The 11,082-nt window shown below is 42.4% G+C and overlaps 1 protein-coding gene across 1 annotated transcript; it reads left to right on the top strand.

Moving 5' to 3' along the window:
* Positions 1–3,526: 3,526 nt before the first annotated feature.
* Positions 3,527–4,312, top strand: LOC311341498 (uncharacterized protein; the record flags this gene model as incomplete). The annotated part of the gene is made up of 1 exon (XM_084466333.1): positions 3,527–4,312. One exon carries the CDS (start codon positions 3,527–3,529, stop codon positions 4,310–4,312), a length of 786 nt encoding a protein of 261 aa, XP_084322459.1.
* Positions 4,313–11,082: the final 6,770 nt, after the last annotated feature.

Genomic DNA, 11,082 nt, shown 5'->3' with positions numbered 1-11,082 from the left:
AAACCGCAAGCCTTTAATTTATGTATTAAAAAAACAATTGTGTGCATGAGAACGGTGAGAGCACATCAAACGCGCGTAGCAGCTCGGACCCGTCTTTCTTTACTGTCTCTGAGTGTGTGTCGCTGTTAAATACCTGACAATGAGCTAGTTTACCATGATAAGACCGCCATATGAATCTGGAAAAAATGAATAAAGACAGGATTTGGTTTCCTATATTTCCTATGCAGGATAACTCATGTGTGTTTCCATTGAAAACAAGAACATTCAAAGTGATCCTAAACTTTAAACCTACTCTACGTTCTGTTGGGCAAAAGCATCAACCAAGAAATTTAAACAAATAATACAAACTGAACTTCCACCATCATGCATAGCGCACATTTAAACAGATAAAAGAGCAAAGAGGAGCCAGCTCAATAAAAGCATCTTCCCTCATGGTATAATCTATCTATCTATAATCTATGGTATAATTCACCCCTGTGAGATGCGTGCCAGCTCATCAGCATAACCTGCAATGTCCACAAAACCAAGGAAATGGTTCCAACCCAATGTAGAAGAGTATATCACCCTTGTAGTTATGTGGCCCAGAACATTTGACTCGGACTGTAAGAAAAATAATAGCTTGTAGCCTGTAGAGGCCTAGACCTAATCACTAGTATCAAAAGAATGACCTGACAGGTGGTGAGTGATATGGCTGTGATCTAGCCCCCTAGTTCTAGCCAAAGCAGGTAGCCTCGGTCTAACATCTGCCGACAACAACCTGTATATCAAAGCAGCATCTTCCTCATGGTATAATCTGAAACCCCTGTCAAATGTGCTAGAGGGACTCACTTCACAACCAATAAGCTTTTATATAAGACAGGCAATTAACTTCCCTTCCCTCTCTCAAGCAGTCCGAGGGCGAAACAGAAATAAACTTTCAGATTTTCTAGTATTTTCAATTACAGTATCTTCATTTTACAATTGTATCTCTATGCTTGTAAAATTGATATTAATGACCATTAATACTTACAAGACACTGCTTGAAAAGTATATTAGGATCTTCACGCAGGAACACAGGAAGTCCTTTCATGGCTGCTTCCTTGCCGTGTCTGACGATGTTGGTGGTCTCAAAGAAAAAAAGAAAAAACAGAAAGATAGCTCTAATAATAGCAAGACTAATTGTAATTCAACAGATTGAATTTCATCTGGGCAAAAGTATTGTTTGGTACTGTACTGTGCACACACCTCATCATCAAGCTTTCTCAGTATCTCCTTCAGATCCTTGCCAAACTCTGTTTTTCGGGCGCGGTACAAACTCAGCAGTAGGGGCGCATATTTTTCTACAGCAGCTCTGAATGTTCCGAGTAGATCTTTGTTTGTAATACAGAAAAACTCCTCACAAATCTGTAAAATGCAGGAAAAAACAAATATGTACAGAGGAATAGTAAATTGTCTATAGCCATTATCATTTTTAAAAGCATTTACAGCCTCTCCAGGTTGTAGTGGGTGCCTGCTTGCGTGAATGAACGTGCGTGCACGTGTGTTCGTGCGTGTGTGTCGTCGCTTATTCGCTTCAAATACTTTCTTTTCTTTTCAAAACTTGGGAATTAATACGGCGCGGTAAATAAAGTATTTAAAGCGAATAAGGGACGCTGTTTTTGTAGTTTATTTGGTTTTGAACGAATAGTTTTGGACGCATGCATCGGCTTTGAGTTTGTTACTTTGAAATCACACACACACACACACACGCGAGGGGAGGGGGAGGAGGGGGAGGGGGAGGAAAGAGGATAGCAGATTAACCAGCAGGGCGCGCACAACGCACAGACTTGTGCGGAGGTGAACTTACAGTGAGCCGTTTGACGGGAGAACAAAAATAAATAGGCGGTCGACTGACCGCGGCACCAACAACTCTGGTGGTCTGATCACGTGCTAAGTGCATGATGCCTGTAGTGCTTAAGGCGAACTCACCGACGAGAAACTGTGTCAATTTCCAATGGATAGTGTAGCCCAGGGGTCCAAACTTTTCACCTACCATAATCTAAGATCCGAATCATCAAGCTGGGGCTAATATTCAGATCTTAGCTCCGCCGCCGGCCATAGGCCCGGTCAGGAATCTAGCTACCGCTGGTGTAGCCTAACTATGGGCAATTAAAATGCATGAAAAGGCCATGCTGTATGGATAACGCGAACACATTGGGTACCTACATCTAATAGAAAAGTATTCATCGAACCGCAGGCCTTGACTAGGCTAGTCTACATAAAAAAGACGTGTGCAACTAGCCTAGCTGGTTGACGTCACGGCACAGTAAGCCGTGTAAGCCCCCCCCCTTTCCGCCATGTTGGTAGGTACGCCCCTCCGAGTGCAGCTGAGCTTTGCGTTATTGTTGACACGGTAGCTGCTAGCAGAGGAGGTTGTTGAAATTCTTTACTGTTTTAACAATGCCTGGAAGCAACTGCTGCGTTAAAACTGCTCCAATGCCTCACACGATCGCCGAGGAAACCGTAAGAACAGTGGGCTACAGTTTTTTAGGTTCCCTAAATGGAGAACGCACTTAGGAGAGCAAGTATCCGACATCACGAGGAGACGTCAGATTTCTTGGGTGGGTGCAATCAGAAGAAAGGACCTTGTTTTCGATAACATTCCCTAGTCGATAAGAGTGTGTTCTCTGCATTTTCACTCAGGTACGTTCTCTAAAAATGTCTTTGTTTATGTTGTCGTCTCTTAAAGCCACGAAGTGTACCTTATGTTGGTGCGAACCCTGAAGTGCATCTGAAGTTGTTTTCTAGCAGCTAGCTAGCTACCTAACAAACTGTTGCTTCTTAGAAAATGCTCGATGGCCCAACCATTAATGTTGTTTTAAACAAAACTAGTTGAGATTCAGTTCATGGCATTAGTGTTTCCCATGATTGTTTTGAGCTTAACTAACACATTTTCTGTAAAAGCTTAAAGCATTGATTACATTGCATTAAAGCATTGATTGAAGCATTGATTGTACATTGTACATTGCATTAAAGCATTGATTACATTGAGTTTTCATAATCTAATTATTCTGTTCTAGGTAAACCTTCATATGAGATGGTGGAGAACCACCCTGACTGGACACCATCTTTGCGGTTAGGCCACAGTGATGTCAAGCCAACAGATGGAGCGAGATATCAGCGGCATGTAATGCGCAGCAGGACCCAGCGCCAGGAGCAAGTGCCACCGCTGGCAGAGCATCAGGAGCAGCAGCCTCCATCCCCGACAGAGGAGCAGCGGCCTCCATCCCCGACAGAGGAGCAGCGGCCGCCATCCCCAGCACAGGACCAGCGACCGCCATCCCCAGCACAGGACCTGGAATGTGGACTCTGCACATCTAGAGGAGATGTAATCAACAGTCTTTTGGAGGAAAACAGAAAGCTGAAGGAGGAGCTTGATGAGTACCGGATGAATGAGAACTTTCTGAGTGGTGATGATAACATAGTGAAGTATTACACAGGACTTGCAAGCTATGTAATGTTTCAGACACTTCTATGCAGTCTCACCCCATATCTGCCTCAAGATAGGATGAAGAAACTCTCACCCTTCCAGCTTGTCCTGTTGACTCTAATGCGCCTCAGACTAGACCTGCCAGTAAAGCACATCAGCCATCTGTTTCGGGTACACAGGACAACAGTCAGTAATGCCTTTCACCATACCCTTGGAGTGATGTATGCACGGCTGTGTCTATTAGTGCACTGGCCAAGCAGAGACTGTTTATTGACGAGTATGCCACACCAGTTCGTGGAATCGTTCGGGAAAAATGTAGCCGCCATTGTGGATTGTTTCGAGGTGTTTATTGAAAAACCCTCAAATGTACTGGCAAGGGCACAGACTTTCTCTCAGTATAAACATGCATACACCATGAAGTACCTAATTACACCCTTACACCTAAAGGGTGTAATTTCTTTCATATCCCAAGGGTGGGGTGGGCGCACTAGTGACAAACGTATAACAGAGCAAAGTGGTTTCCTCAACAAACTGTTGCCAGGTGACATTGTGCTGGCAGATAGGGGCTTTAATATCAGGGAAAGTGTGGGTATGATGTGTGCTGAAGTTAAGGTACCTACGTTCACAAGGGGTCGTGCACAGCTGGATGCGAAAGATGTGGAGGAGACTAGGGCCATAGCACATCTCAGGATTCATGTTGAGAGGGTGATTGGTGTTGTGCGCAACAAATTTAAATTCTTACACTCCACTGTACCTGTGAACATGCTTATCAAATGTGAGGGTGAAAACCTAATGCCGTTGGATAAGATTGTCACTGTTTGCTGTGCCTTAACAAATATGTGTAAAAGTGTCGTGTTGAAATAAATTCTTGAAACATGATATGGCGTAACATTTATTGAGAACTGTTAGAATAGAAATAGAACTATGAATTGAATAAATAGAAATTGACAGTGCAACATTTCAAAAGGTTGAAACAGTGCAAAAGAACAATGTGCATTTAAAAATAAACATTTAAAAATAGCAATAAAGAAATCAAAAAGAAATGTGCATGGATGTACAATTCCTTGGCCTCTTCACCACGGTCTGTGGCTGTAGTTCACGAAGCACACTGGGGCCAGGTGATGCTTGGGAGGTAGGTGGTATCGAGAAATATTGCACCGCAAGTTCAGGGAGAGCCACCTTCACAAAGAAGTCCTGTGCCTTCTGAAGCTGTGCATTCCAAAATGTTTTGTCTGGAGCTATGCGCAGAATCACACAGTCCTTCAATGTCCACACTACAAAGTCACAGTAGGCACTCTGTTACAAACAGTTGGGTCTGGACCTGGGTGTAGTACTGGTGGTGCTTCTTGAGGTGCACCTGACCATCAACAGCATGCAGACAGAAGTTGCGGTCATCTGATGAGTACGCACCAAGGATTCTGCTGTCCTTGTACTTCACGGGGCATTTCACTTCTATGCAGCCTTTCCCACAACAAGTGCAAGTAGCAATGGCATCTGGCAATGCTCCTACCTGTGGGAAGGCCGGGTTGACAAAAAACCCACAAGTTTCCACTTGTTGATCGGTGTGCTGATCCTTTGTTTGGGCAGTGTATGCCTGCCTCGCTGTCTCCTCATGTTTGATGCCCCAACTGGTGGCTGCTGTTCCCGGCCCACGTGTAGGATAACAAACCCTCTTTATGGTGGAGGGTGCTGGTGAACTAATGTCTGTTGCATAAACACAATGCATTGAGGAGGCTGTGATTCTTCCAGCCCGTGCAGCAAACCAAAGTGATGAGTTGTGCTGTCCCCGCGTCCTTCTCTCCATCTGCACTGCCTGTTCCTCAGACACATCAGCAATGCTCCCTATGGTCTGGCAGTGCTTCTGCAGCGCAGGCAAGTCACTCCTATCAAGGCCGCTTCCATTAGCCAGAGACTGTAAGCTGCGGATGGGCCGAATAGGGTCTCTGAACTCATCGCAGTATTCGGGTAGCACACTCAAAATTGCTGATCTTGTCCCTGTCGTGCTGATTTCCCGGTAGAATGCTGCTAGCTCTTCCGGTGTTGGTGTCGGTGTGTCATTGGCTGTTTTGGCTGGACGTGTTCTCAGCGCAGGACTATTGTGGGTCTCACCGTCTATTCGTCTGTTTAGAGACCTCTGTGTAGCTGCAGCAGATATGAAATTGATGCGTTGGCCAACCTCTGGCAGGACCTTGTTGATGCTGCTTGGCAGCTTCCAGTAGGCCGGTTCGTCTGTGACTGTGGCCTTCTCCTTTAACCGTACACAGGCATCGACCATAAACAGCAGGGCTCCGACATGGGTGCACGACTCTGCTACACCAGCCATGCATGTACAGTGGGCCGAACACACTTGCCCCGATGGTGTGAGGATGACCCATGGGGTGAGTGGAGGCTCGCAGAGCCGTCGTGAATGCATGACCTGTTAGATACAAGAGGTAAATTAATAGAGAAACAGTAAAAAGCCTTGAAGACAAGGGACACATTTTATTTCAAGTTACAGCCTAGTCTAGACCCCCATTTCCATTTGTATGCAGCTTTCCAGATTTACATTTGTCTGCAGCCTGAATCTCACAGACCTTTCATTCACACCGTTAATGGCTTGCTTTAGTCTAATCAGACCATTAATTACCCTAGCCTAACCAGAACTGGTTTGTCTACTTCGAAGCCCCCAACACACAATGCCTAGTATGTTTCATTGGGCTAAAATCAAATTAGCATAACAAGCTGCAAAACATGTGGGAAGTTAATCTAACGTTTGTGTGCATGGAACACCTCGTTACAATCTAGTGTTTACGAAACAATCGCGGTAAATTACTTTTTCAATTTGGTCAACGCAATGTATTCACAACACATTAGTATTAGCATAAAACTCAAAAGGTGAAGCAACTTACCGTTGCCAGTACAACAGTGTTTTGAGCGTTTGGAGGCTTGTAGATGGCCAGGTCTTGCACCCAACCACAGCAGAATGTCTCATAGCTTTCTAGCGATTTATGGCTTTTAAATTCTTGCATCGTATATTGACTGATGCCAAAAACCAAGTAGTTCACTATGTCCATATATGTGCAAGGTGGTTAAAGGTCCAGGTCTCTGTCCCATTCTGCTGCAGGTAGCTCGTATGGGTCGACGTTGTTTAAGTCTGACAGCTTCTCCTCATACCTCTGCTTGGCGCTGGTAGTGAGTTTGTTCCTGTAAGGACCCTTTTCCTTCGCCTTATTCTTCTCCATTTATTTCTATCGTAATTTCTCCTGCGTCTCTGCGTCTATGTTTCCTCATCTGTCTGTATGCCGCTCTGACAACGTTTCTCCTGGCAACCATGCTACCAGCATGGCGGATGGGCTCAAACCCCTCCCCTCCCCTCCCCTCCCCTCCCCAAAAACCACGTGACTCCTCATTCTCAAATTGAGAATGAGGAGTCACGTGGTTCACACACCGTGTGAAGTGATTTTTTCGTTTCGGCAAGTAGCCGTGTAATAATGTAGCCTATAGAACGTCGCCGGTTATTATCTAAAATAAGCCCCTTAAGGGAGAAGACACCGCCGCTTCAAGTCGGTGTCCGGTTCGCCCTGTCGGGGCCATTGTCTCGTTGCAAGTGTTTAAATACAATACATGAGTTTACATAGTCTACAGTTGTTTGTTCAGTCAAGTAAAGTAATGTGAATAATAAATCATATTATTAATATTAATGCCTTCTTTGTAAACTTTATTTTAATTCCGGTGGTACTTGGAGAGCCAAATCATTTCTAAGGTGGTACTCATGGTAAAAAGTTTGAGAACCACTGCACTAGACGTTATGACACTGTAGTTACAGGTTCCATAACGTAATAACAAATCATGATATTATATGTAGTAACATTGATTACCACATAGAATGACTTTGATTCGATTGAAAATGGATTAAAGTGAGAACAGCATCGTCATGAAGAGGATAACATGGTCCTCATGCTTGAAACATACCTATCTCGTTAAGTATAACTCTCTTCTGACATCTTGTGGAGAAAGATTGAACTGCAGCATCATCAAGGAAGTCAAACGCTATCGTAAGAATTGGAGATAGTTGTGACTCATCGGCAGTGTGGTGTACTTTTGTGGGTATTTCCACTCTCTAAGGAGAGCTTGGGAGCGTTTGAAGACCTATTGGCAATCACTGTCAAATCTTAACACCAACAAAATCCCTCCCAAATACAATGTAACCATATGATTTTATTTGACTGTTACATGGTTTATAAACACAACAGTACCGTTAAGGATCCGTGTGCCCAAAGCTTTCCCCCCAAAAAAGTTTTCCCTCAACATCTTAATTCACATTCAAATACAGAACATTGAATTCAAACAACTTTATTTCAAGTTATTAACATTTTCTCATTTACCTTTATTACATATATATTTTTTAGAAACGGACTGCAATAATTTCAAGCATTAAGAAAGTAAATTAAAATAGAAAAGGGCGGGACATGTAGGTGTCAAATACCATGATTGAAAGCTCCTTTTGCTGATTGATTCCAGGGTTACAATCATAAGGAATCAGATTATTTTTCAAACTATGTGCTGTATTTGGAGATGGATTTACTGACTTAAACATATTATATAAACGTCTGTTAATCACACAGAGAAGGGCAAAAAAAAAAACGAATAAAGAAAGGTAAATAAAACTTGAAATATAACATTGTTATTCCTTGTACACAGGCAAACCGGTTTGCCAACTTAATGTTCATTTGAAAGATCCCATGGCTCATAGAACTTGTGACATGATGAAATAGATCAATAATTAAGGGCGAACACACACACACACACACACACACACACACACACACACACACACACACACACACACACACAAGGACAAGCAAACAATAGGGTCAGATAGGGTCAGAGTTATTGTAACAATTTGAAGCTTGATTTGAACCGCTTGGAAGTAGTACATTGAATGGTGGCAACGACAGTCAACAGTATCAATCCAGTTATTTTTCTAAATTGATTCAGTGCTGTGTGCATATAGGTTGTCTGCTGGTCTCAATACTGGAAAATATGGCAACTCTTTAGCATTTCTATCTCTATGTGTGGACTGAACTTAACATCATAGCTGCTTATTTGTATGTATATATTTAAGTTCCAAACTAGTTTTGGTTCTACCTTCTTTGAGACTTTGGATTGTTTTATTATTTACTTTTAAAGAATTAAACTATTTTGCTGAAACAAAACTATCAATCCCATAACCAAATGGTGGGGTTATGTGAGGAGTCCGTACAATAGCCAGTCCCATTTTGCCCTGAGCATTCATATTAGACACACAGTGAGTAGAAGAACTGAAGACATGCTAGGACTGTTAGTGCTGGCTACTGTTCTCCCTCAGTGGTGCTGGGAAAACCCAACAGAGCTGTAGTTAGCCTTCTCAATGACAGGAAGAAACTTAAGAATGTGTAAGGGTAGGCTTAACCAGCCCATTCACTGCCACAGTGGGGTCTACATTGCACATCTTTGTTTTTCCGTTAACACATGGATTTGGATGTTTATGAAAGAATAACAGTAAAAATATCTAATACATCTCTACAGAAGCACCTACTTGCAAGTATGGTTGACAAATTGCCATGAAAGAAATTGCAAGATTTTTGTTTAGATCATGATCAATAACACATAATTTAATTGTTATTTCACATTACAAATCCGGTTGACCGTGAAGTCTGTTAATTTGTAAAAGCACAGAAAAAAAACAAACAGAAAAAACAAAAAAGCCTTTCATCTCTGTGGAAGCTAAGACTGGATCAGAGCGGGGGTCATCACTGACGGTCTCCTAAGAGGCATTCCCTAGGAACACATTCAGGATGAGTCCTCAATGTTGGGACGAAGACAACATACCTAGAAGTGTGTGTTACAAGGGAATCTACAGTTTGTTCTTTTTAAACTTCAATTTGGGACGTGTACAAGAGGACTGTTACGCTATACACCTCAAGCTTGTTGCCAGGGGGATACAACAATTGCAGTGTGGTGAAGGACAAATTTGGATCTACTTCCGGAGGCAATAGACTTCAAATCTTTTTTTCTGTCTAAGTCTGAGGGTATCTTTAAATGTAAAAGTTTATGTATTTAAAATATATGGGCACTCTGAACATTTGTTTTACTTTTTGAGTCACAAGGTAAGACAAGGTTAAAATAGTTCTGGGGATTAATTTTTGTAAAATTAAAGTAAAATAATAAGAAACTTTTGTTTGTTGTTTTTCTGTTGTATCCTGTGTCAAGGCGAATATATTTATGTATATATATAATTCATTTCTCAAATGTCATCCAAAGTGACAGGAAATATGCCTTGACCCTTCATTGAAACAGGCCAAAAGTAATTAATACGTCAACCGTTTTAAATTAATAATGGACACCATAAATATGATACCATTGATCATCAGGCCTTTGAATTTAAGTATACACATACATTTTATAGACACACACATACTATTAACATGAAATAACTGACTCAAAAAGGAAACAGAACATAAAGTCAATATATTATGAACTTTCCGGTATCATTTCATTATGAAAACAAACATAGTTTTTTAAGATGAGATTACGTTAAAAGCAAAGTCATTCATTGGTGTCATACATTTCAATGCAAGTTCCAGCAGAAAAGACGGTTCTTTCATGGATGCATCGTTATAAAATAATCCAAAAAGCCAAAACGCCATATTTGTAGTACATGGTTTACCATGTGTAGATAGAGCTAGATACTATTGAGTCCACATCAGACACACGCCGAGCGGGCAGGGGGGTTTGGGGGAGGGGGAAGGGGGCATGGGGGGGGCCGTCGCTGGACAAGGTGATGTACACTGTAGCAATCTGAGGTGCCTTCCTCCGATCGCAGCAAAAAACAAAGGGGGCCTGACTGTAGAGAAATACACAATTCAACTATGTACACAAAACTATGTATCATCGCCTACTTTTTTTCCTCCCTCCTCCCTAAATCCTGTTGCCAAGGAAACGCACCACCTCTTGCCTCTTGGAATGCGGGAGAGGAGTTTCCTCAGCCACGGGGAGTTGGTTTAAATGTTTATTTTTTTTCCTTTTCTTTTTTTACAACACACAATTTGAACTCCTAAAAAGATTGTACATCATACCGTCATGATGCTCCTTCCCTTACCACAAATCTACTCTATAAACGGTGGGATTTCTTGGATTTCCTGATCTAACGACAAGATTAGAGTCCAGAAATGAAGGCCATTGAGTCATGAGCGCACTAGCTGTAGCTTAATGAGTGTGTGCGAATGGTAAGGAAGTAGCAATCAGAAGCTGCTTAATAAACATCAATTAGTTTAGTGAGCACTCAAGCACACTCAATGTTACCTTTGATTAGTGTTCACATGTGCATGAGTCTGTGTATGTATGTGTGTGTAAATGTGTGAGTATGTGTGCTTGTGTTTGCATCTGTGTGTGTGTGTGTGTGTGTGTGTGTGTGTGTTAACATCTGTGTGTGTGTTAACTTCAAACCTATACACTTGATCGATATTTGGCAGATACTGTAGTTTTTCGCTGCAGAGCTTGGGTGACGGCGACCTCACGGTAGGGTGTGTGTGGAAGGAGGGTGGGTGTGAAGCTGCAGGTCCCAGCAGGGACGCGGTGATAACTTTGAGCTCCTCCCCTAAACACACACAGTA

This window comes from Micromesistius poutassou (genome assembly GCF_964030765.1).
Source record: "Micromesistius poutassou genome assembly, chromosome: 4".
NCBI lineage: Eukaryota > Metazoa > Chordata > Actinopteri > Gadiformes > Gadidae > Micromesistius > Micromesistius poutassou.
The sequence above is the reverse complement of the archived record's forward strand: the minus strand, read 5'-3'. Positions and strand labels throughout refer to the sequence as shown.